General features: G+C 36.7%; 1 protein-coding gene and 1 pseudogene across 1 annotated transcript; one reads left to right on the forward strand and one right to left on the reverse strand.

Moving 5' to 3' along the window:
• The first annotated feature begins 7,283 nt into the window (after window positions 1–7,283).
• Window positions 7,284–11,825, forward strand: LOC107766052 (cation/H(+) antiporter 18-like; annotated as a pseudogene).
• Window positions 11,826–14,490: 2,665 nt separating this feature from the next.
• LOC107766053 (uncharacterized) lies at window positions 14,491–26,736 on the reverse strand. The gene is made up of 6 exons (XM_016584767.2): window positions 26,371–26,736; window positions 24,944–25,243; window positions 18,706–18,846; window positions 17,094–17,422; window positions 15,919–16,429; window positions 14,491–15,348 (listed from the first exon to the last, which is right to left on the reverse strand). The coding sequence occupies exons 1-6, from the start codon at window positions 26,522–26,524 to the stop codon at window positions 14,888–14,890; spliced, it is 1,896 nt and encodes a 631-aa protein (XP_016440253.2). The 5' UTR covers window positions 26,525–26,736; the 3' UTR covers window positions 14,491–14,887.
• Window positions 26,737–27,384: the final 648 nt, after the last annotated feature.

Here is a 27,384-nt window from a genome sequence, read left to right on the forward strand (position 1 = left end):
AGTCGCATCGATTTGTGTGCGCAATCCGGGCGCGTAGCCGGAAAGCTTAAATGTGAAATCTTGTGAAAATTGCTAAGTTTTGACCTCGAAATGAATAAATTTGACTTTGGTCAACATTTTAGGTAAACGAAACTGGACCCATGATTTGACGATCCCGAGGGTCCGTAGGAAAATATGGGACTCGGGCATATGCCCGGAATCGAATTCCGAGGTCCCCAGCCCGAGTTATGAATTTTTAAGTAAAATTGTTCTCTGAAAATATTTAAAGAAAATGGAAATGAAATCTGATTAGAAAGCAATGGTATTGAGCCCGTATTTTGGTTCCGGTGCCCGGTACGAGTCTTATATATGTTTTGAATCACTCCTGTAAAGTTTGGTCAAAAACGGACGTCGTTTGATGTGATCCGGACCCAAATTGGGAAAATTGATGTTTAAAAGGAAATCTGAGAAATTTCATTGATCTTGAGGCTCAATTCGATGTTCATGATGTTATATTGGTGATGTGATTACACGAATATGTTCGTAGGGTGTTTTTGAGGTAGTGTGCATGCTTGGTTTAGAGTTTCGAGGGCTCGGATGAGTTTCTAGTTGGTTTCGAGATGCCTTAGGCTTTAGAAGATCAAATGTTGCAGGTTCAGGAATTTTGACAGGTCTCTGAACCCTCTTGCACGGTCCGCGAGCAATCACGTGCAGCCGCGGAGGGGCCAGCGCAGCTGCGGTAGCCTTGAGCGGTCCGCGGTGGGTGTTGTGTGGCCGCTGTCCGCACGGGGCAATGATCTGCAGGTCTTCAGGGAGCCTGCGCGGCCGCGGTCCTTCTTGCGCGGTCCGCGATAGAAACTTTAGAGGGGTATAAATACACATGAATTTCAGTTATTTTACACTTTTCAAAACCCCAAAACATAAGAGGCGATTTTCCAAACAACTTTTCTTCTCCGAAACGATTGGTAAGTGATTTCTAACTTATTTTCTTCACTTCTTAACATCTTTTAACATGATTTCAACTTCAAATCAAAGATTTTCATGGGGAAATTGGGTGATGTGGGTAGAACCTAGGTTTTTCTAAAATTAGGGATTTGGACCTCAATTTGAGGTCCGATTTCAAAACAAACCATATATTTGAATTTGTGGGTGAATGGGTAATCGGATTTTGGTCCGAACCTCGAGTTGCGACCACGTGGGCCTGGGGTTGAATTTTGACTTTTGGGTAAAACTTTGGAAAACTCATTTTCATGCATTGAAGTTGATTCATTTAGCATTTATTAATGTTATTAAGTAACTTATGACTAGATTCGAGTGGATTGGTGGTGGAATCAAGAGGTAAAGCTATAATTGAGACTTGAGTGGTGTTCAAGGCATCGAAGTAAGTGTTTGGTTTAACCCTAGCTTGAGGGATTAGGAGTTGAGTCATATTTGCTACTTGCTTCTTGTTGAGTACGACGTATAGGCATGGTGACGAGTATCTATACGTTGGTGTCAAGCATAACCGTGGGTCTTAACTTGAAAGTTGTTGTGTTTTTGGATGATACCTTGTATACTTTAATTAATGATCCTCTATGATTAAGTATTTCCATTAATTGAACTGAGTACTAGCAAAGTGAGATTGGTTATAACTGATTCTCCCTTGCCGGGATGACTATTTCGATATCCTTGTTCCCTTGCCGGGAAGTCATTATATTACTTATGTTCCCTTGCCGGGATTTCTTGTGATTGTGTGATGAACTGAAATGGGAGCGGGTAGTACGCCTACCATAAGATATTATGAAATGGGAGCGGGTGGTACGCCTACTACAAGATTGATGAAATGGGAACGGGTAGTACGCCTACCACAAGATATTATGAAATGGGAGCGGGTGGTACGCCTACCACAAGATTGATGAAATGGGAGCGGGTGGTACGCCTACCACAAGATTGATGAAATGGGAGCGGGTGGTACGCCTACCACAAGATATTATGAAATGGGAGCGGGTGGTACACCTACCACAAGATATTATGAAATGGGAGCAGGTGGTACGCCTACCACAAGATATTATGAAGTGGGAGCGGGTGGTACGCCTACCACAAGATATTATGAAATGAGAGCGGGTGGTACGCCTACCACAAGATATTATGAAATGGGAGAGGGTGGTACGCCTACCACGAGATAGAATGAAATGAGAGCGGGTGGTACGCCTACCACGAGATATGAGAAATGGGATCGGTTTGCACGCCTGCAACAAGAGGAAACTGAAAGTGAAAGTTGCCTTTATTTTCTTCATTTGTGATAGAAGTTATAGTGCTAGCTTCCTTGTTATTCCCTGTTATTTCTTTTAACTTCTATCCCCGAAGCATGTTCCCCTTCCCCAGCTTTAACTACTTATTACTTGTTTATTTTTCCGCCATATATTATATAACTGTACAGGTTTACCTGGAGTCTGGTCCTAGCCTCGTCACTACCTCGCCGGGGTTAGACCAGGTACTTACCAGCACATGGGGCCAGTTGTGCTGATACTATGCTCTGTGCTCTTTTGCACAGATCCAGGTTTTGGACAGCAGCAGTAGCGCAGGAGCCAGCCTTCAGTCCAATGAGACACTGAGGTAGCCTTGCAGGCGTTCGCAGGCCCGACGTCTCCTCTATATTTTATCTCCGTCTGTTATCTCATATATTCGAGACAAACAATTTATATTTTCTTTCAAACGATTGTATTTAGCACTCTTAGAAGTTCGTGAGTAATGTGATACCAGTTCTTGGGTAGAAGCATATGTTGATTCTCGCATTATTGTTCAGTTTTCTTTAAATTTAAGTCTTCCGCATATTTATTTAATTCAGTTGCTTTCATGCTATCGCCGATCATTGTTAAAAGAAGTAATTGTTAACGAAGTAAGCAGTTAAGGATTGGCTTGCTTAGCTCTCATTAGTAGGCGCCATCACGACTCCCGAAGGTGGGAAATCCGGGTCGTGACAGCTCTATAAAGTTTTATACTAAATGTATATATTTGTAGGTATTTTGTAGATACCTGTGTTGCTTGTGCTTGCATCACCAATATTGAACTGAAATTGATGGTTGTTCACTCCTTGTTATTGGTCATTATTTTTTGTTGAACTACCAGCAAACTAAAGATTTTATGTTAGTTTGAGTATATTGTTTCATATGTCATAATTTGTTTTGGTATATAAATATATGTCAACTCTTACCTTTGCCTCATCCACATCATATCTCCTGTTTATCAAATTCAAAACACGCTTCACAGAATCATCTATAAACACTCGAAGGTCGCGGAGTTCCTCAAATACAGCCTTCCTAAAATCTTCTAACTTTCCATCAACCTAAAAGTTAAAAATATAGTTAGTTGGTAATTTTATTCAAATAAATTACAAATTAGTTTAATTATGTACGAGGCAGTATTATTTTCAAAATTGTCTACAAATTGCTATAGTTATACTACAATTTAACTACAATGTGTGCAATCCCAACAGGGGTGACTATAGAATTATACTACAATTTAACTACAATGTATACTACATAAATTTTTATGAAATGTAGATAAATTGTAGCAAATATGTAAATATATTGTAGTTAATAATATTACCTGCTCAATTCCCTTTTCTAACTTCCTGAGCTTCTTAGCCACAGATTCCTTGTCCTCTTGACAATCTGTATGTTTGGGTTCCAATGTTGGAGAATCAGCATTTGGAACCTCTGATGATTGTGTACCTTGTTCATCTTCATACTCAATCTTGTTTGGCAGAGTAATCACTCCAATCTCTTCTCCAGATTCAGTCATGCTTGTGAACTGAATGATGAAAAAAACAGTTAGTTCCACTAAGGCAGAAAATGTAGACTAATTGTAGATATTATGAAGGTAAATGTAGCAACATACAAAACTGAAAAAAATACCTTAATCCACTCAGGCTTGATCATCTTCTCTTCAAAAGCAGTTAACCAAATTTGCCCCTTAGTAGCTGACCATCTTAATATGCGAGGTATTGAGTCAGAACACCTCGTAGTAAGCTCCGTGCTGACGGTCGAGCAACACTCATAAAGCCACACTTGCAAGGCTAATGAGCATCCCCGTATGAGATAAGAATGTACACGGGGATTTAGACGATGCCTAACGGATTTCATAACATGATTGAACGATTTAATACCCCATGGGTATGACTCAAAATGACCAGACTCTACCAAATAGAACCTAAAGTGGTCTATAAAAGACACATGGTCTTTGTTATAAGGGCAAACAAAAAATTCCAAAAGATAAAGAATGCACAACTTGACTGCATCCTCATCGTTTACCCAAGATCTATTTGTTACTATATTTTTCAAATACCACTTCTCTACTCTTTTTTTGTTAGGAAAATAGCTATTCATTAACTTGCTAACATAACTAGAAGTATATCCATAATCTGTAAACTGATTCACACAATTTAAACCGGTAATTAAACCAAACTCTCTCAATGAAAAATTCAATTTTTCCCCTTCAAGTGGACTGAAAAAAATGATTCATTAGACTTAGACAGTTCATACTTCATCAAAAGATGAATAGCTTGGTTTTGCATGCAAATGGAGGGGAGAGACAGTAAGTAAACAAAACAAGTAAATTTAAAAAGCTTTAAAGCATTTGGAGACAATAACTCTTTTATCTGGCTAGGAATGCTAGGATCACACAAAGTGTGGAATCTAAGCACCCCATAATCCACATTATGTGGGGCAAAATAATGTCCATTCTGCATAAAATGATAAATTATTTCACATTAGTAAACTGCATAAAAATGAAGCATTAATCTATATATTATCTACATATAACTACACAATCACTACACAAATAGCTAAAAACAAATCAGGAAGAAAAAATACATATAAATCTGCTTCAAAAAAATATAGCCTACCCACACATATAACTACAAGACATCTACAGATATAAACATTATCTACAAAAATGCAGGAAGAAAAAAGTAATTACAGCTCTGTTTCAAAATTTAAAAGCTAACGACAATATAACTACAAAACGACTACAAAATAACTACAATTATAAACTGTAGAAAATCACAACTACAAATAATCTACAAAATTAAGACAACTAATCTACAATTTACCAAAACACTTAAAACAGAGATTTTTACATCCAAAACAAAACTAAAAAACTGGAAAGGAAAATAATAAATATTTACCTTCACCAAATTTTTTTTCTGAACCAATTTTGGGAGTTTTTTGGACTGTTTCTTTATTTTTTGTTTTGAGGAAGCAGGAGACAACTTGAGTTTTTTAACTGTTGGAATTTTAGGGACATCTTCATCAAGGTCGTCATCTACATCGTGCGTAGCACTTCCCCTTTCTTTTGAGTTGTTTGTCGCCTGGTGTAGCACTTCCTCCAGCATCTACATCGTGCATTTGCTTTGTTCTCATCTCGGCACGGATTTGTCTAGGAGATGAACTGTGAGTAGTAGGTTCCATTGCATGTGTAGATTTTACTTGATTTTGTGGTGATTTTGGTGTTAAAACACCCAAATTGAAAGAGGGGATATCACCTACTGTAGATTTTTTAGGTATTTTTTTGGGGAGATTTGATGTTCTTCATGGTTTAACTTCAACTTGACTAAAGATGGGAACGAATTTTGTAGAATGATAACTTCAATATTTGGTGAATTTAAATGGAGAATAATGAAGAACGTGGGTAGCTTTTGTTCTGTAAAGAAGAAAACAGACGCTAAACGTGGGGGAGTGAAGGATAAAGGTAAAACGTGGGGAGGGGAGAGTTACGGGTAAAGGTAAAACGTGGGGAGGGAGGGTTGAGCTGAAAGGAAAGAGAAACGTGGGAATATACGGTCCTATAATTATGCCTCATATAAATGCCCCATTAATTATATCCCTGTTTTAAATTATGGTATATAAATGGTAATTTAGTATACTAAATGTAATTATCTCTAACCTTAAACATTGAGGGTAATAAGGTTTCGCATGTGGCATAGGAAGGTAAAAATTCCAAATTACATTGACTCTAATAATCGGTTGAAAAGGTGATTCAGTCGGTTTAATTGAGTTTCAGAGATCCCTATGTAAAATCTAATGGGAACGTTTTATTTGTTTTCCATAAAAACCAACCTTTAATTTTTATTTTAAATAGTAATTTTAGACAAAATAGAAGGAAAAAAAAACACGGTATTATTTTGTTTCCTTAAAACTTTTCGAACATCTTTGTTCACGTGGCCTTGAAATTTTAGATTTTTTTTTTGACTTTTCTTGCTATCATATCCTTCTTCACAATAATAATAATCTTATTATTTTTGATTTGATAAAGTTAGGAAGTCTTTAATAAACAAATTTTCAATTAGTTTAATAATCCTAAATATTAGGTAAAACAACATGGAAAGAATTATAGCTACGTTACGTAATTGGAGTAAGAAAATAATTTACATAGGGTAAATTTTTAAAATTGATTTTAAAGAAGCAAAATTTTAATAAATTTTAAAATTTTAAATATCAGGAAAGATAAATAATTTTGTCCAATATAAAATTTATTTTTTAAGGATAAAAAGATGAATAATACTTATTTCATTAAGGGGCTTCGATAGAAAGCTCAAAGTTTAACTATTAACCGAATGATAAACTTTAAAAAATTCATCTAACTTCATCTAGTGTGCAGAGCCTGACTAAGTCATAGAAATAGAATGTCGCGACAGTCCATTCATCTTCATGTTTGATTTTTATCTAATTGATACTCAAGGTAGAAAACAATTAATAATAGTACTAAAGTTGTTAAATCAAATTGACTCTATGCGATAGAAACAATTACAGCAAAAATTTGATTTAGAGTCAATTTGATTTAACAGCTTAGCATTAACTGCTTAACAATTCTCACTCACAATCTCACACCAAGGAGAGATTATCAACCGGAAGCAGCAACACAATCCTTTTGGTCTGAAGTCTGAACATACACGTATGTATTCTTTATATGATCAATTACACACGACAGAGATAGATTAAGACAGATGAAAATTCTTACTGTCGGTGAAGAAAATTTGTACTACTTTTCTTTGCTGTTGAAGCAAAGAGTTGTTTCGGATTGATCCAGTGATCTTTCCAACAGGGGAAACTTTTATCAGAATAATATTGTATTGGTATAAGTAAAGGATTATATAATGTTAGAAAATCTATTTAATTTCAACTTGCTGCATGGTACTTCAAATAAGGAAATGTTCAATAACCTATTCGTGCTTTCTTTTAATATATACATATAGATAGATAAAACAAATAATTGGAGACGAGAGTATAAATTGGGAGAGGGGGAGTATTGTTTAGCACTTGCATAGGTTGAGTGTCGGAGTTACGTCACCTTTTAGGGGGCTGAAGCTACACATCAGCTACCCTCCCTAGTTATTAAGTAGTACATATCTTCGTTCCCATCTCCGTTCTAAACAAAACACTCGCATCTTCTATCTCTGACGCAGTTGCAGTTTTTGGTGTTGATTCGTGGAAGCAACCAATTAAAACGGAGTTTCACATCGGGTGATCTTTCTACCCGACCCATTTCACAGGTCTGGACAAGTAAGATTAAACACTCTCCTTTTCTGTATACATGCATCTATATTCGAATTTGTCCTATTGATCACTGAAAATTTACTTGCGAATCGACCAATTTCCTCATGTGCATAATACTGAGCAGGTAATTATAATATTACCCTAGTCGTGCTAAGAAAATGGACTTCTCTTCTAAGTAAACAAAAAAATTGTTCGATTTGCTTTGGGACATTGATGTTGCTAACAGAATGGTAAATGATTTCAGAAATTCCTTTACTTGATTATTTATAGTTTGTTACTGGTAACTCTATGGAGCTAATTTTTTTTTTCTGTTGGAGTATGAGCGAATGGACCCTATGACAATTATTTTTTCTTCCATTTTCTATGCACGAGTCCTTATGGGCACTAGTAGGTTGTCAATAGATTAGTAAAGGTTGGAAAGTTAGTTTGATAGAGAAAACATCATATCAAAAAGTTTAAGACACCACATTATTAATTTTTGTGCAAAAATAATCATCTTTTAATTGGTGTCAGTAAATTGGTATTCCATGACATCCTTGCTAGAATTACTTGCTCCAGTATTTGGAGGGACTAGTGGTGATTGAATTTGTGGAGCCCTTTTTCTAATTCTAAAATATAGGTATATTTATGTATCCATGCCAATTTGTGCACATCCGACTCATTTTTTGACGACCTAGTACTGCCCACAAGTGCACGTGTTAAGTAAATCTCTCCGCCAAGGTTAGGGTAGATAGGCTTACACTAGTTATAGCAGTCGAACCTGGTTTCTCCAGTTTTTTTTTTGTTTTTTTTTTTCAAATGGCTTAACCACTCAACCATCCTCTTGGGAACACTGAATCTTGTTTTGTCTCGTGATTCTACTAAAGATTATCCTGTCCTTAAAGTTCATTTCGTTAAGATATGCTTCCTTTGAGTTGGAATTGCAAGTGTAATTGCCCACCTGTTTTACAGTATTGTTTTGCAGGACTAGCTTCTTGCTAGAATGGCATCCAGTATGGAACATCTCTGTCCATCCCCGATGAAGGCCACGTCTAATGGCATTTTTCAAGGCGATAATCCCCTTGATTTTGCACTTCCGCTGGCCATTTTACAGATATGTTTAGTTCTTGTCGTCACAAGAGGTCTTGCCTTTTTGCTGCGGCCTCTACGACAACCACGTGTAATTGCTGAGATTATTGTAAGTTGTTTTTCCTCTCCATCCGAAAAAAAATTGGTTCATTGTCTGTAATTGGGTATCTGAATTCCTAGTATAATGTCTGATTGTGTTCATTTCATTACTGGTTTATTCTTTTCCATTTTATTCTCTCCTAGCTGAAGTAAATTATGTGTCCTTCATAACTATTTTGTTCTTTTCAAGTTTCTGTATCCGAACTGAAGTAAATTATGTGTTCAACTTCTTCCTCCTCCTCCCTTGCTTTTCTTTGCTAGTGGTTTGGACTCTAAATGATGCTATCAGTAACCCATAACTAACAAGGAAAAGCTTACTTGGTTGAAATATCATTTATAAGTCAATCAACAAGCCCGATTCTTTTCAAAGAATTTCCCTTCCCCTAGTTCCAACGTATTAGAATTCACTGACTAACTTCTGCGATGTCATCCTTTAGTCTTCCTTTCATTCTTTTTCATGGCGCGTTTCCTGGAAGAGGAAAGAACAATTTCACTTTTTCTATTAAATTACACAAATTCTACAAAGTCATGGATGTTGTAGTCTTGTAGACAAAGATTTGTGAATGGTCCTAAGCTGCTGCAGCTGAAGTTCATTCTGTTGAAGTAACTAACGTTCTCTTCCTGATATACAGGGAGGAATACTGCTGGGACCATCAGCTCTTGGTCGTAACAAAGCCTATTTGAATGCAGTATTTCCGCCGAAGAGCATCACTGTCCTAGACACACTGGCAAACATTGGTCTCTTGTTCTTTTTGTTCCTAGTTGGCCTAGAACTAGATTTAAAGTCATTGCATCAGAGTGGGAAAAAAGTCCTTGGCATTGCTGTTGCAGGAATTAGTTTTCCTTTTGCTTTGGGAATTGGCTCTTCATTCATTCTTCGAGAAACAATAGCTAAAGGGGTAAATGCTACTTCATTTCTTGTATTCATGGGTGTAGCACTTTCAATAACTGCATTTCCTGTTCTGGCACGAATTTTGGCCGAGCTGAAACTTTTAACTACTAATGTTGGAAGAATGGCCATGTCTGCGGCAGCAGTTAATGATGTGGCAGCTTGGATCTTACTTGCTCTTGCCATCGCCTTATCTGGTGATAATCTATCCCCTGCTGTGCCACTTTGGGTTTTCCTCAGTGGATGCGGTTTCGTCATTGGTGCCAGTCTTATTGTGCCACCAATTTTTAAGTGGATGTCGCGAGCGTTGCCACGAAGGTGAACCTGTGGATGAGATGTATATATGTGGCACTTTAGCTGCTGTACTCGCAGCTGGATTTGTCACTGATATTATTGGGATTCATGCAATGTTTGGGGCTTTCGTCATTGGAGTTCTTGTTCCAAAAGAGGGGCCATTTGCAGGTGTACTGGTTGAAAAAGTTGAGGACCTTGTATCTGGTCTTTTCCTCCCATTATACTTTGTGTCAAGTGGTCTAAAAACGAATGTCGCTACAATCCAAGGTATACAATCATGGGGTTTGCTAGTTCTGGTCATATTTACAGCTTGCTTGGGGAAGATTCTTGGCACTTTTATAGTTTCCCTTCTCTGGAAGATTCCCAAAAGAGAGGCTCTTGCTCTTGGATTTCTTATGAACAGTAAGGGACTAGTGGAACTGATTGTCCTTAATATTGGCAAAGATCGAAAGGTAATGCTCCTCTAGTGTCTTATTGCTTTGTGAAGTCATGTAATCTGTTTCAGCTTTAAGTCATTTTACTCTTATATCTCATGCAGGTGTTGAATGATCAGATTTTTGCTATTATGATTTTGATGGCTCTCTTCACAACCTTTATGACCACACCTTTGGTTTTGGCTGTTTACAAGCCAGCAGAAAAGGCAAGAAAAAGTGACTATAAACATAGAAGAGTAGAAAGGAAAAATGCAAATACTCAACTCCGAATACTTGCCTGCTTCCATAGTTCCAGGAATATCCCATCGATCATTAATCTCCTTGAGGCCTCACGTGGAACTGAGAGGGGAGAAAGGCTTAGTGTATATGCAATGCATCTTATAGAGTTCTCGGAGAGACCTTCGGCTATCCTAATGGTACACAAGGCTCGACATAATGGATTGCCATTTTGGAATAAGGGTCAGCGGTCAGCTAACCACGTTGTTGTGGCGTTCGAGGCTTTCCAACAATTAAGTCAGGTCTCTGTGCAGCCAATGACATCAATCTCATCATTCACTGATATGCATGATGATATTTGCATTACCGCTGAGAGGAAAGATATAGCAATCATAATTTTACCATATCACAAGAATCTGAGGCTTGACGGCTCATTTGAGTCTACTCGACCTGATTTTCACTTGGTTAACAAAAGGGTTCTTGAACATGCTTCGTGTTCAGTGGGGATATTTGTTGACCGTGGACTCGGTGGTAGTGCACAGATATCTGCAAGTAATGTTTCCTTTTCAATTACTGTTCTCTTTTTTGGGGGCGGTGATGATCGGGAAGCACTTGCTTATGGGGCTCGTATGGCTGAGCACCCAGGAGTCGAGTTAACAGTCATTCGCTTCTTATTGGAGTTGGATTCCTCAGAAGAGATAGTAAGAATAGATACAGAAGGCACCCTGGCTGCAGCATTAGTCTCTGCTGATGAGAAGATTCTTGCTGATTTCAGAACGAGTATATCAGAAGACAGTTCCATTAAATATGAAGAGAAGAATGTTAGAAATGTGTCAGAAACGATTACTATCATACGTGATTACAGTCGATGCAGTTTGTTTGTGGTCGGTCGAATGCCTAATGCTGCAGTAGCTCTTGCATTGAGCCAACGGATTGATTGCCCTGAACTCGGGCCAATTGGGAGTTTTTTGACTTCACCAGAATTCTCCACAACAGCATCAGTCCTGGTGGTGCAACAGTATTATGATCAGTCATATTCAATTAGTTCACAGCAGATGGTTTAAGATTCATTGCCAGAGAATTAGGGGCCCTTGATTCATTATTTTCTCTCGAAGATAGATCCTCCCTTGGTAAATCTGGTTCTACAACTACCAGATCTTTGAATTTTAATTACTGTTTTTCATTCTTGACATTTTGCCCTATTCATCTCTCCAAGCTGTAATTATCATTTTTAAATTACAAGAATTTAAAGTATGAAGACTAGGAAATTTTCTAGTTGTTTTTTGTTTATCATAAATGGAGCCTTTTTTTGTATTTTCATCCAATATGGTCAATACTTAAATGTGAGATTACTTGTTTGGGATGAGGGCGTAGTTGTTATTATATCCAATAGGGTCAGCTATGTTCCACTTGTATGAATCAGACTTTAAGCTATTTAGTTTAGGACATAACTGTCAGGTGATCTATCCTTTCCTTTTGTACGTCTGTGGTGGGAAGTTCTAATATCTGATCAGTTCTGCAGAAGAATACTTTTGCAGCCAGCCTTCTTAAATCTTAGTGAAGCCTTCATATTAACAACTTATCCTCTTCTTTTGTAAGTTACGAACATCAAGACAGGACATAACATTACTCAAACAGAAAGTGAAACAGTATATCGTGGAACTCTATTCGCATTACACTCGGGCAACAATTAAAATGAATAAGGTGTTGGTACCTGTACAAGGACAAAGGATTTATCTTGTTACATTTTCTTAGTTAGAAGTGAATATTCATATTCTTCTAGTATAACTTACCAACAAAGAAGATGCTTCCACCAATTATTCTTCCATTGTACTCTGTTTGCTTGGACAACAATCAGTCAAAAGATTAGATAAGATTGATCCTTATAGCTTGTTTGGCCAAGCTTCTTTTTGGCCAAAAATGCTTTTTTTTGGGCCAAAAATTGAGGTGTTTGGCCAAGCTTTTGGAAGGAAAAAAAAGTGCTTTTGAGGAGTAGCAGAAGCAGTTTTGGAGAAGCAGAAAAAAGTAGCTTCTCTCCAAAAGCACTTTTTTGAGAAGCGCTTTTGAGAAAAATACACTTAGAAGTAGTTTTTTAAAGCTTGGCCAAACACTAATTGTTGCTCAGAAGTGCTTTTCAAATTAATTAGCCAAACACAAACTGTTTCTCACCAAAAATACTTTTGAGAAAAACACTTCTCAAAATAAGCTGATTTTTGCAGCTTGGCCAAACAGGCTATAAATCTCCTTAGCTTTTTCTGGCTGTGAAAAAAGAAAGCACAATTGAGTGGTGCATCCACAATGTAAATTAGCAGGATAATCACATTCTTCTGCTGGGAATAGCTCAACAATAGAAATGCGTTTTTCTTGAAGGGGAAAATAAAAAAAAAAAAAAAGGACGTTTTAAGTTTTTATCGTTTGACTCAACATGCATTTGCTTTCAAAGCCCTGATTCGTACCCTTACGTCAACTAAATGAATTTCTAATAATATATGTTATATTAGACATTATCAAACAGCAAGCGTTTGTAGTCCAACAGTTAGGATAATTGCCTTCCAACCAATAGACCCGGGTTCGATCTGGCAGAGGCACAATCTTTTTGTTTTTGTAACTTCTTATGGGTGATTTCACGTGTATTTTGATGAGTTGGTATTGAGAGCGAGCCGAATGTTTGGAGTCGAGGGATAATACACTCTAGCAAAGCATAATCCCAGAGCTCGGGCGCTTATTGTCATTCCATTCCGAGCCATGCATAGAGGATTAAAAAAGGCCCAAAATTTCTTATTTCTGATGAAAATTTAGCAAAAATAGCAAGGGCTAGTCAGTTTTCAGACTGGTCATTCAAAAATAGTCAGTGTTTGCAAAGTCATTAAAAAATAACCACTATTTTGCTGCAATACGGAAAGTTCCGGCATAATATACTGGAGTCGAGGGAACCGAATGTTTGGAGTCGAGGGATAATACACTCTAGCAAAGCATAATCCCAGAGCTCGGGCGCTAACATGGTGACGGTAGTTCGTTATTGTCATTCCATTCCGAGCCATGCATAGAGGATTAAAAAAGGCCCAAAATTTCTTATTTCTGATGAAAATTTAGCAAAAATAGCAAGGGCTAGTCAGTTTTCAGACTGGTCATTCAAAAATAGCCAGCGTTTGCAAAGTCATTAAAAAATAACCACTATTTTGCTGCAATACGGAAAGTTCCAGCATAATATACTGGAGTCGAGGGAGCCGAATGTTTGGAGTCGAGGGATAATACACTCTAGCAAAGCATAATCCCAGAGCTCGGGCGCTAATATGGTGACGGTAGTTCGTTATTGTCATTCCATTCCGAGCCATGCATAGAGGATTAAAAAAGGCCCAAAATTTCTTATTTCTGATGAAAATTTAGCAAAAATAGCAAGGGCTAGTCAGTTTTCAGACTGGTCATTCAAAAATAGTCAGCGTTTGCAAAGTCATTAAAAAATAACCACTATTTTGCTGCAATACGGAAAGTTCCAGCATAATATACTGGAGATAAGTGCACCTGTGTATTAACTTCCAGCATATTATGCTGGAACTCCAACACGCGGAAAGTTCCAGTATAATATAGTAATATACTGGAGTATTTTTCCGGATTTTGAACAATATTTTCGTTCAAATTTATCTTTACATGAAAAGTGGCTAAATTTCAATTACTTTTGAAACTGTGGCTAATTTTGAATGACCACTTGTAAATCTGGCTATTTTTTAATTTCTCCCCTGTTGAGGAGCATATCGAGTTTGGGTTCTCAGTCTTCTTTATGCCAGGTATTATAGTGATAATAGTTTCAATCTTTTCAAATTGCAAGGATCATTCGTTAGAGAACACCGAGAAGGGTTTTAAGCAAAATGTAAATAACCATTAAGCATTTATATTTTCCATAAGCAATGAGTTACATCCTTTGAGCAAATCACTGCCTGTACCAACTATTCCAAGAAGGAAAAGCAGACGGAGGAGATAAAATAAGATGATCTATAAAAAATCTATAACAAACACGGGTATGAAAATGTCCTGCGCAGTGATATTACATGATGAATACATTTACACATACATAAGAAATGGCCAGAAAACCAGAGCCTAAAGAGGGAACTTTTCTACTATTGCCTCGTCAATGATGTACAACACTGAGGCAATGCCGAAACTATGTATCTGGCATCCATATTACATGTAATGGTACAAGCCCAATGTTCCCCCAACCCAGCATAAGATTACAACATTAATTTCTTCCAGTGAGACAGGCTATACAAATCCTACATATTTTGCATGTCTAACAGCAGTTAGAAGGAATAGACAAATGCAAACAGTAAGGGTCCTTGTCTGCTCCAATACCATAATGAGCTCAGTCCAACATTCTGTCATCTCCTAGGTTCCACTCCATTGGCTACCTTCCTCAGTTTCTGCTCACTACTACAAGCCTTATCCATCACCCTTGTGTACGGGGGAATCATACATGGTTTATTTACAAAGCTGGTACTGAAACCTTCCGAGTCCCTAAAAGATTTGACAGGAGATGATCTTATTGATTGAGCTGAACAAGGTGCTGGTCCTTTGCGATCAGGTTTTCTAAAGTTGACTGAAAGACGAAGCTTCTTCGAAGGAAGTATCCCATCAGCAATTTCAACCAGATTATTTGATCCCACCACTGGTTTTGGTGCTATGAATTGTTTTTCAGATTTCTCCGTCAACTTACAAGCTTTCATGACCTTCTGACAAGGTCTTTTCAGCAACTTGACTGATTCTTCAGTGTTCTGCCTCAATGAATGCATCGCAATCTCGCAAAGTGTCTCAGCAGCAACCAATATTCTTGGAGAGTCAGCTGCTAGCATTAGATATATAATGAGCTTTGCAAGGATAAAAACGTCTCGCACAACAAGCATGAGATAGAGTTTTGACAAGATTTAACACATTCTTGGGAGCCAAATGGAGAATGTGCACCAATGCATATACTGAATCATTTCTTCATATCATGCAATATGATTTTGTCAAGATCTAATACTCTTTCGACATGATGCTTGGTGACCTATTATAGAAACTAGCAATCAATAAAGCAACTTATGCAACGTGATGGATATTAAATATAACTCAAAGAATGCAAATAATACAGGTTGATCCATATGAAATCTCTATCCATACTAATAGCAGATAATTCCAGAAACTTGTGATGGATAGACTTCAAATTAGGATAACTCTTTCGTTAGCGCTTACAGGTCGCACAACTAAGCACAATCATATTGAAATTGGGATACATCAAACAACCAGAAAGCAAGAGAAAACTGGACCACGCAACAAATGTACACTTTTATCCAACTAGCAGAGTGCTGAAAGCAGAAACTGCATATTCATTCAAAAAAAGTAGCAACTCCGCTCAAGCCACAGAGAAAATTACCCGGGGGAACTTCAGAAGTGCTGATGGCTCCAATTGACGATGAAATCCTTTCACACATAGTAAGGCTATCAGAGTTTGTTGAAGCATTTACATTTTCTGAAACTTGAACTCCTGTTGGAACTAGTTTGTGATTGTCAGTGAGTGATTGCAATTCCACAAGGAAATCAGTAGAACCTTTCAGAGGAGTCAAAATTTTTTCCACTCTTACCCATCTGCCTTGGCAAACCATCTTATTTGTAGATAATTTAGCTGAATCAGGAACAGTTTTAGGATGCCCAGAGTATGTATGTGACCAAGGAAAGGGAGGCAAACCATTTCGCTGAGATGATGGCTTGCTTAGACGAAGATCACTACAATTTCTTGAAGATGCAGGCTTGACTGTGTCCATGAGGAAAGAATCTAAATCCTTGGATGGAGCAAGGGCAAGGCGCTCCAACACATCCGCTGGCGTATATGATGGAGCATGAAGCATTGTCGCAACTGTTTGGACCTTGCCACAATGTTCCTGTGCCTATGAGAAGAAAAGGGGAAAATACATAGGCGATGAGCATTTAAAGATACTGGCATTTTCTTGTTTTTCCTTGAGAACCTAGAAACACTATCTATGTCCCATTTTATATGACATTGGTATTCGAAGAGTCAAAGTTTCTCGTTTGGCTACAATTTTCTCAACTATTCTTTTCGTAACTATAGTTGTAATTGATTGTGATTTGTAGTACTTTTGTAAGGCTTCTAATATGCAGATTATATCTAAAAAATAAAGCGACTGATGTCCAAATGTCATACCAAAAATAGATGGTTTGACCTTGTACTTCAAGCTCCACCATTCCTTTTAGAACAAATGGAGTAATTCCTCCATTCTTAAGTATATGACTTGCATAGATGCTACCAAACCAGAATAATAGGATCTTGGTTTCTATGGTTTTGACAAGCCTCAGTTCCGTGGGTGAGAATGCTTTTCAATTTTCATACATCCAGATCCAGTGCACAATAGGGGTTTAAGGGAATCAAGAAGCAGACTTGCTTGACCAAAAAAAGAATCAAGAATACTAGGACATGAAGCAGACTTGCTTGACCAAAAAAAGAATCAAGAATACTAGGACATGAAGCAGACTTGCTTGACCAAGTGGACTGTCAAGATTCAGTTTCAGTAACAAATAACCTCAAAAGCTCACCTGATTAAAAGAAGACGGATTATTAATCCTGGTCTCTTCCTTGTCTCCATTGTCTCGACTTTCTGAAGAAGAGCCGGCATAAACATGGAAACAAGAAACTTTGCTATCAACACAAGAATAATTCTGAGTCTGTACAGACTTCTGAAGTCGAAGCATGGAGTTAGCATCTCTAACCAACTGCATGAGACTGTCATTTGAACTTGAAGCTTTGTTTCCCTTATCTTTGGGAGAAGGTGCACATTTATAACTGCCATCAAGTAGTTTCCTCAAAGGCAGATCATCTACATCTTTTGTGACATCCATGACGTCAGATTTCAAGCCATACATTCCTGAATTAGATATCCCTTGTCAGTTCCTCAGAACATCTATGTATATAACCAGTTGGTGAATGCTAACACCAAGAACGACCAAAGAATGTTGTTGATCAACCGAATAAGTTCCAGGGTACAGCAAAAGCTAGAAAGAACATACTTTAAGCTTCTATTTTATCAAACAATATGTACAAATCAAGGATTAAATGTCAGGGTACCACAAAGCGGATATACTTTACACAAGCTATTTTGCCAAATGCAGGTCTATTGTATTGACATGATCAGATGCATTGCACTGACTTATTACCTAGACAATTCTGAGTCCAAAAGCTGCATAAAACAAGTATATCACACTGTGTGCTAGTGCGAAAGTGCAACCTTTCACTTGGCTAGGTAGTTAGAGTATCTTATATAAAATTACATCTAGTATAAAGTATAAACAGATTGCCGTGACTTGAGACTTCTTGTAGGTTTTGGCTTATATATCTCCTCACAGAAATGACTATGCAAAATAAACATATGATTCGAATTAAAGTTATAGTAGTATGTATTTTTGGCCTTCATCGACGTGGTGATTCACATGCCCGAACCAATGATGCTTAGCAAAATATCTTTCCTTTGGAAGAACGTGATACAAACATGCATGTGCAAAAAGAATTTAAAAAGATATATTTGACACAGATTATCAAGTAACATTTGTATCAAATGTATGTTTTACATCTTTTGGGACTTAATGAAGAATGACCAAGTGAACCAACCATATCCTTACTCAGTCATACCTCTGTGTGGCAAAGGGAAACTCTTTAGCATCTGAATTGAAGAATTTGCAGATGATGGAAAAGAATTCGGTGCATTGGTTTGGGATAAATGGTGTTACATGGCAAAGCCCATAATTTTACAGTTCATATACAGCACTCAGCAACAAAAAAACACAGTTGCTAGATAATTAACGATATTTAAAGAATATGAAGATTCCAAAAGAAAAAAAATGACATAGGAAGAAATTAAACTGTAGTTAACAGTTTCCAGTTTTTAAACATCTTAAAGGGAAACAAGTGCACCATCAAGGGATACCAGCGTAAGACCTTGGAAAAGGAAAGTGCGGAAGCCAGGTGTAAGTGGCAAAAACAGAAGGTTAAAAAATAAAGTTTGATTTATGTTTTTCATAGTTCAAAACTTGGAATGCAGGCTTAAATTAAAAAAAAAAAGGAACAAAGTTCTTTGGTCGTAAACCTAGTACTAGAATACACACGGAATAGTAATTCTTCTTAAGTATTTGCAAGAAACGGAATAATACATACCAAGAAAGTTTCTTCCTCCAGCAGCTGAACCGAAGCCAACCAAGCTCTTTAAAGAGAAATTACTTTTAGTAACTTTGCCATTTCTTTTATCGCTTCGTTTGCCACTAGAATTCTGCCTTTGCTTAACCGCTTGAGTCCTCTCTGACAAAGTTAGAATAGATTCCACGAATAAATCATTTTACTAGAACCATTTTATATATTTTAGAAGTATTCAAATAAAGACTTAAACACAAAGCTGATATATTAATACATTTACATACTTCAAAACTGATAACTCGAGAAAGCATTACAAAATTAAATAAGTTCAAAGATATTTCTACCACAAAAACAAATTGAAAAGAATGAATGAAAGCTGAACTCCTAATCATTACGCCGCCCTTCAAGAGTTAATGGCATGAAAATCTAAATAGATATTAAAACAGTCCCTTCATCAGCTTAATCTATCAGTAGAAGATTCCAACACCCTGCTGCATATTTGTCATTGTAATATTCTTTCAATTTGCAAACAAGTGGGCAATTTCAATGGAGTACAGATAGGAGGTCCTATGAGATTAGAGAAAATGGGTTATATCCTTCAAAATACATCGTTAATCTCTCTCTCTAGAAATTCTTGAATCCAAAACTCGGCGGATGTCGTCCTTCTACCCTCCTCCGCGTAAATACAAAGCTTTTCTTTGTGGCAGGGTTCGAACTCGTAACGTGTGTCTAACCCACACATCAAGCACTATGCTCTTACCACTTGGCCCTGCAGGCACTTGGTTAATCATTTAATACCATATCTCTTTTAGAATATCTTATAAAATAGAAGGAAGACGGAGAATTGCTTGATTAGTACTATACGTCTGAACTCATTGGGCTTGGTTATGACTCTTTAAAAGGTTTAGTGAAACTGAAAATGAACTAAATAACATTTCTTAGCACATGAGGCATTTAAACAAGCTAAACTAGAACCACATTTTAAGCTTCTATTAAACAAGTAATGTAGCTTCTGTTCTGGTGGTTTAACTGTACTCCTTAAGAGCCAAAAATATACAACCAGCAATATATTTTAGCTGATTGATCAGCAACGCACTTCGTAGAAAGGTCAGCAGTGAAGTCAGTAGGCAACACACCAACCATAGACCTAGTTGGAAATAAAAGCGATTTAGCTTTAATGTCATAGAAGATATAAATTTAGCTTCAACATTAGTCAAATTTATGGCAGCATATATAGCAACTCAGCACATTTGCAACATTTGCTATCTGCAATTGAAGTTGCTTCCGAAGAAAGAAAATGCGGAAAAAAACTAGATTGCTGATTGGATTTCTCATTCAATCTTTACAGGATTCCATGTATGATATCACCCATGTGATAATACACTTGGCAAGCCTTTCCTGGTGTATCGAGATCCTAGATTCTATCCAAACAGTAATTTTAATTAAGAGCTACAGTCAGTTTAGATGATCCAAGCTGCAGTTACTTTAAAAGCAATCTTATACAAGTGATATAAATCTCTTTTGAATCTTCTATATGAAGAAGGGGGAGGGGGGGGGGGGAGGAGAACTATGAAGTCTAGATTTCCATATTAAAAAAATGATCCAAGGCAAAGGAAGGCTAGAGTAAGCTACCTGTACCATTATTATATTTCTTATACATCAGTTTTTTTTTTATTTGGGGGGTTAAAGGTGCACCTTTGCGCGCTTAAGCACTAAAACTAGATGCAAAGCAGGTATGTATGAAAATTAAACAACTGAACTGTGCCAAGCTCCTGACAATTAATTATGAGCTTTGTCTAAAATATAAATATTTTAAATACAAATGATATAAATCTCTTTTGAATCTTCTATATGAAAAAAGGGGAAAAAGGAGAACAATGAAATCTAGCTTTCCATATTAAAAACATGATTGCACCCAAGGGTGTGGCTTAGTGGTCTACCTGTACCATTATTATATTTCTTATACATCAGTTTTTTTTTTATTTGGGGGGTTAAAGGTGCACCTTTGCGCGCTTAAGCACTAAAACTAGATGCAAAGCAGGTATGTATGAAAATTAAACAACTGATTCAGCTCATGCACGAAAACGCTAAGGCGTGCTCCTCAAAGTTCATGAGCTCTATATTGAAGAAGAGGACACTAAAGAATAAATATAGCAGGTAAAGCAATATATTAATTGTAAGAAAATGTTACGGGTGAGTATGTTAACATAAACATGAATCTTAAAACTATATTTTTGCATTTAATCAAAAATTTAAAAAGATTTTAAATTTGATATTGATGCTTTTACTATACTTCACCTAATTGCCGTTTTTTCAATTCCTCTATTCAATGCTCATAAAAAATTTCTTGGTGCTTATTAAGGGTGGCAAGTGGGCCGGTTAGGCCCGGGACCGGCCCAAGCCCGCGAGCCCATATAGGTAGTGGGCCTAAACGGTCCTACTCGTTTAAGCCCGGGACCAGGGAGATATACAGGCCCATGTGGGCCGGTTCACTATAGGGGGACCGTTTGGGCCCGGTACCGAGTCCTAAGTGGGCCGGTTCAACCGGTCCCCAACGGCGAAATTTAAAAAAAAAAAGTTCCCACTTAATTTTCTAACTGTTACCCATTTAAAATGTAGCCGTTATTGCTGTCAAAATAGCCAAATAGCCATTTAACCCCCCAACTTTGTTTTAACCTCAAGCTTTTTATAATTACACTTTTTCCCTATTTTTAACTATAAATACCCCTTCATTCTTTCATTTTTCTTCACCAAATCATCAATCTCTCTCTAATTTTCTTCTAAAATTGGTTACTTTGTTGTTGCAACTTGTGTAAAAAATTGTGAAGTTGGTGAATTGAAGTATTCAAGTCTTCAACGATAATTAACTTTCAACAAGTTGTTCGTCAATTCGGTAAACTCGTTCCAACTCTTTAGTTTTAGTATTATAGTTTTGTTTGTTTTATTTAATTACTTTGTATAATTATAACTAAGATGGCCTATTCCTTAAAAAAATGTTTAGTAAAAATAAGGGAAAATCCAAGAGTGGTGAATCTAGTGGCGAATCCATTCCTCCTCTAATTCCCCGGCCTCCCCTACCCAAACACCATACCCGCCCTCCACCTGCTCCTATTCTTGATAGTGATAATACTTTATTACAATTTATGGAGAGTCAATATGTGCATAATGTTGGATGTGGTGAAAACTTAGATCATGAATATATGAATTCTCTTTATGGTAATCCAATTATTGATGAAGAAGATGAGCAGGAAATAGATTTAGATGAAACGCAACCGGATGATGATACACCCACTAGTCATGTTGCTCAAGTTAACCCAACTAATCTAAATGATGCCCCGGTTGACACCCCCTATTACTACCCCTACTTTTTCTAGACAACCTTCTAAACGGGCCGAAACATCTCTTGTTTGGCCATTTTTTATTCAAATAAGAGAAAAATAAAGCTAAGTGTAAAACTTGTGGCAAAAGAGTTAGCTTTTAACTATGTTGATCGGGGGGACGAGAAGTTTGAGGAGACACATAATGATACACCCTCAAGATAAAGCTAAATATTTTCAAATGAAAGCTGCGGCCGGGGGTTCAAGTCCAACTAGTCAGCCTAACCCTAGTACCGGGTCAAATCAATTTCAACTGGGAATTAACACTGTTACCAGTGGTATTTTATATTATGAACCAAGAAAAGATAAGGAAGAATTGGCAAAAATGGTTACTGTTATGTGCTTACCCTATAGTTTTCCGTCTAATCTCCATTTTGTGCATTATATTAGAAGAGTTTTTAATCCTACTTATAAAGGATGTCATCGCACTACCGTAAATAGCGATATTTATAAATATAAACATGAATATGAACAATATTTGCGCTATTTATTTACTCATATTAATTGTCGTATTGCTATTACTACTGATATTGGTAGAAGTGATAATGACTGTGATTATCTTACTGTTACAAGTCATTGGATTGATGAGGACTGGATAATGCAAAAGCGCATTATTGCTTATAGAATAATTAATTCATGTCACACAGGGCAGTTTATTTCTAGCACGGTTACGGATATTTGTAGATATTTTTGCATTAGTGATAAAATAATATCAATTTCAATGGATAATGCTACTAGTAACACTAATGTTGTAGCCTTGCTCACCACTAAACTAAATCCTGCATTTAGTAACATTTTTTATGTTAGATGTATTTGTCATATTTACCATTTAATTGTGGGTGATGGTATGAGAATTTTAAATGTTGAAATTGAAAAGGTTAAAGTTTTTTTATTCAAACCGTAGAAGTAGACTTAGAGAATATTTTAAAAGATGCGATGAATTTGGCCTAAGAGAAAGAAAGGTTCCTAAACCTTGTCCAACTAGATGGAATTACATGTATGAAAGTTTAGTTGTTGCATATGAATATAAAAACCCCATAAACTCAACGTTTAATGCTCATATAAGTGATGATGATGAGCACCTCACAAATGCGGATTGGGCTAATGTTAAAATGCTTGTAGAATTTTTAGAAAGATTTCATGTTGCTACAAATGAATTTTCTGGGCAATAGTCCTATTTCGAACTGTTTAGTTTATCTTGCAGATCTTGCAAATTTGTTTGCTTATTTTTCAGAGGATGGGGAAATTTATGAAGTAGCTATTGATTCTATGAGAAAGAAATTTAAAAAATATTTTTACCCTATTCCCCCTATTTATGGTATTGCTGCCTTGTTAAATTCTACTATGAAATTAGGTGGTCCTCAATATTGGTATCGATCTATTTATAATGGTTTAGCACTTGAACCTGAGGAGTTGTCTACACTTTCGGATGCACAAGCTTCAATTAAAATAAATGCTCTAACTATTTATAGTGCTTATCAAATTGCACTAGATAATGCTAGACCAGATTTTCCAACTCCTTCTTCTAGTTCTCAATCATCTAAAAGAACTGCAGGAGTAAGAGCACTTACTGCTTGGACCGAGTTCAGGGGTTCTCAAGGTTGTACCACTAGTGATTGTTCACAACTAAATGAGCTTGAAGTTTATTTGTCACAGGGACTTGAGGAAGTGAATCCCGACGGCTCATTTAATCTCTTGGAATGGTGGAAGGACAAAGTAAAAAACTTTCCGACCCTTTCAAGGATGGCCCAAGATATTTTAACCATTCAAGCTTCAACAGTGGTATCGGAGAGCGCTTTCAGTCAAGCAAGACTTTAACTCGGTGATTATAGAGCGTCTATGAGGGAGAGCTTGGAAAAATCAATACTTTTCAGAAATTGGATCCGTTTCGAACGAAGAAATTTTGGACTTGCTGAATCACAACCAGAGGTAGACGAAGCTTACGAAGAAATGCTAGCTGAACTTGCAGAGGATGCAGCTTCGCCCGGAAGTGGTGATAAACAAGCTTCTTTTCCGCCACCACCAACAGAAATTCCTCCAAACCTTGATGGATTTACGAAATTTGCAAGAGACACCATGTAAAATTAATATGTAACTTGTATTTTGCCACATCTTGATTAGTTTCCACCAGGGTTTAGAGAGATGGAAAGAAATCACCTAACCTTCCCCCTCTATTGGGATTTGGATCCTGGTCTTTCGAGATTTGTTCCAACTTCGTCGACAGCTAAGCCATACCCTTGGGTGCAACACTGTCATATATATTTCAATAAGATTGCAACTTCGCAACCCATTTTGTTTTTGGGACAACTAAAATAAATAGCTAGTTGTAGTTTGGTCCAACAGTGAAGTTGAATTTCATTTGTTCTATACTCTCTATAATATGAATTATGTAGGAGCGGGTAGCCACCAATGCTTTCAAAGATGGAGGTGACAAAGAAGCATATTACTTTCATAATGAACAATGTTTTGCGGAGCCTATAAAGGAAATGAGAGAAAGGCATGGGGCAACGTCTAATGTCCTTGTAATTTGAATAGGTTCCTCGGAGGTACCAAAGGGCAAATATTTAGTTTATTACGTAGACTGCTTACACTTCTTGAAAGGGGAACTTTTAGAATCTTATTTTTCTCAAACTAATACCACATGTTACTTTCTTTAAGGTTTTAAGCATAACTTACACAAGGCATCATTGGAATGTCGTGATTTTCAGAAACAACAATTAAAACCATTACACAGACTTGAAAAATCAAAACAAGATACATGACCCATAGGCATTTCCAGTGTCATCTGCGAGTGGATGCCATAATAAAATTAAGACTAGTCCAGCCAACTCATACGAACACATGGATAACTGTGATGAAGAATATACATGCATATTGGGCATTACCTCCATTTTTGCAATTTGTAGGATTTGCTGAAAACTCAGTACTAAAGCCTTTTCCATCTTCACCAATTTTATTTGCAGCAGCGTCCATCTGCACTATCCTTGATCTCTTAGAATTAGAATTACTATTTCTGCCTACCTTCCCAAAATTCCGATGTGATTGAGTAGCCTCTAACCCAAGTGTCAATGGAAGCTTAGTATTTATGCTCCTGAAACTGTGGTCTTCTGAAGCATCCTCGGCATTATGTATGGATTGATGACCAGAGAATTCACTCTCGGACATCTTACTCCAAAAAGCTAACTCTGAGGTTTTAATGGCACGAATCACATCTCAGATAATAATATTGGGAAAACAATATGTTAAACTGGATGCAACATTAGCAGTATAACTTAAAGTTTCCAGGTTTGGACATTACCTGCTTTAGTGTTTCAAAAGAAATACTAAAATAAAACAGATACATGCATTTGTGCTCTCTGCCTCAATGGGTTCCGAGAATTAGAAATAATATGATATGTTCTAAGGCGCATATGACATCTTATTACAAGCAAATCACCCTTTCCACTAATAATTTCAACTGCACTGTGATGAACTACATAATTGACCAGTTAGTAACTTCCACCATAGTAAACATTACAATACTTCATAATTTTTTTTTCTTGACAATACCCAGCTAATAACAGATAGTAATATCATTCAAATCCTGAAAGATCAATGTACTGAGCTGACACCAAATTATTTCCCATGAAGACCGGGTATCCTCCTCAGTCTGTCTCAACCATAAATGTTTTTATAAATAAATTCGTCAATATCTTAACTTAAGGCTAACAGTTTTAGCTGTCTCAGTTAGTTCAACACAATATGCAAATATAATATCTACGCATCCAGAAAATCTTGCAATAAAATAACACTAAACCTTCCTAGACTGTACATAACGACCAAAGCTAACTTTTACCCCAAAATGGAGAAAATGAACAAACTCTACATTGAATCATCACAAGCTCAAGTTCTACTCATAAGGAGAAAAAAGTTAGCCATATTAAACCCCAAAGTGTTTAACTTTTTAGAGTTTAAATTCTATTAATTGACGGTGTAGAAAATATTTACACAATCAAGTCCATCATAAGGTGATTGCAGGTAACTCTATTAAATAACGGTAACCTAAAACAACTGGTAAGTAACCTACGGTAATAGTTAAATTACAGTGATGGTGTAAAAAAATCGAGGATTACTATGTTGTCAGTCTATATAACTTAAATACAACTTTTAAACAGTAACAGTGAATTTTTACATGACCAGATCACTTAATAATCAATTACAGATAACTTTCTGTATCAAACATGAATAGAAACCCAGAAATAGTCTAAAAATCTTTTAAACTGTCAGGTATATAAGTTAACTCAACCGGAAAATGTAGAAAGGGAAATTATACCTTTTCGTCTGACTAAACCATCGCTCCTATCAACAGAAGGAGCAGTCACAACAGAAGACCTATCCAATTTACGAGCACGGCCGCTGAAACTTTCCGATCCCATAAGCTGAGACACGTCCACCTCCACCAGAACAGAACCCTGCAAAGTTTCCATTACCTCACCAAACCCCACCAAACAAAACCCTCACATAAATTCAACACAATCATATCAAAAGAACAGCGAATTGAACAAATTTAAGCTGGAAAAAGCTAACTTGAGCTTATTTTAAGGATAAATAGAAGATTCGAACGGAAAACAAGAGAGAATTTATGGATTCTAGCTGAGAGTAACATGTTGCGGCTGAAGAAAAAGAGTCTAGGGCAAGGAAAAAAATTGAGGGTTGAGAAATGAGAGGTATTTATACTTTTCGGGAAAATGAGGAAAGTGAGAATTGAGTTTCATTTCCGTCGGTGGGGATATTCGGGTGCGGTTGTCATCAGCGTAATCCACTTGACACGTCGTACTAATTGTATCCACGTGGCTTTATCCGTTTTTGGAAATTAGCAGGAGCTTTGCTGGTGCTTCGACCCGCTTGTGGTGTTGTCTGTTAGCGGGTTTTCTCGAACTGGATATTTTATGAGTTTACGAATTTACCCAGATCACAATAAGCTAAGATTGACTGTCAACGGATGGGACCAAGGGCATTTCAGACCACATAATTTTTGGTAATTAAAAAAATTGCCCCTTTTAATTTATGAGGCAAGCATTTCAGACCACATAATTTTTGGTAATAAAAAAAATTGCCCCTTTTAATTTATGAGGCATAGTTTGACAAAACACGAAATTTAAAAATTTTGATAACTTATGCTCTTAAATATACCATGAGATTTTTATAAATATAAAATCATCATTAGGAGTAAAATTAATGTTTATATATCCTGAACTATACACCAAAATTTTATAATTTTGTCTAAATTTTCAAACTTCATTCAAATTCTTCAAGCGAGAAATTGACATTTTGATCGCTAGAGATA

Source organism: Nicotiana tabacum, chromosome 20 (genome assembly GCF_000715075.1).
Source record: "Nicotiana tabacum cultivar K326 chromosome 20, ASM71507v2, whole genome shotgun sequence".
NCBI lineage: Eukaryota > Viridiplantae > Streptophyta > Magnoliopsida > Solanales > Solanaceae > Nicotiana > Nicotiana tabacum.

What these genes read in the sequence shown, in the direction of transcription:
- LOC107766053 (XM_016584767.2), bottom strand. Translation starts at nt 26,524, where the DNA reads ATGGAAACTTTGCAGGGTTCTGTTCTGGTGGAGGTGGACGTGTCTCAG. An exon ending in TGGAGGAAGAAACTTTCTTG is followed by an intron (nt 17,423 to 18,705) that starts GTATGTATTATT and finishes TATCTAATTCAG; the next exon opens with GAATGTATGGCTTGAAATCT. An exon ending in ATCCGTCTTCTTTTAATCAG is followed by an intron (nt 16,430 to 17,093) that starts GTGAGCTTTTGA and finishes TTCTTCTCATAG; the next exon opens with GCACAGGAACATTGTGGCAA.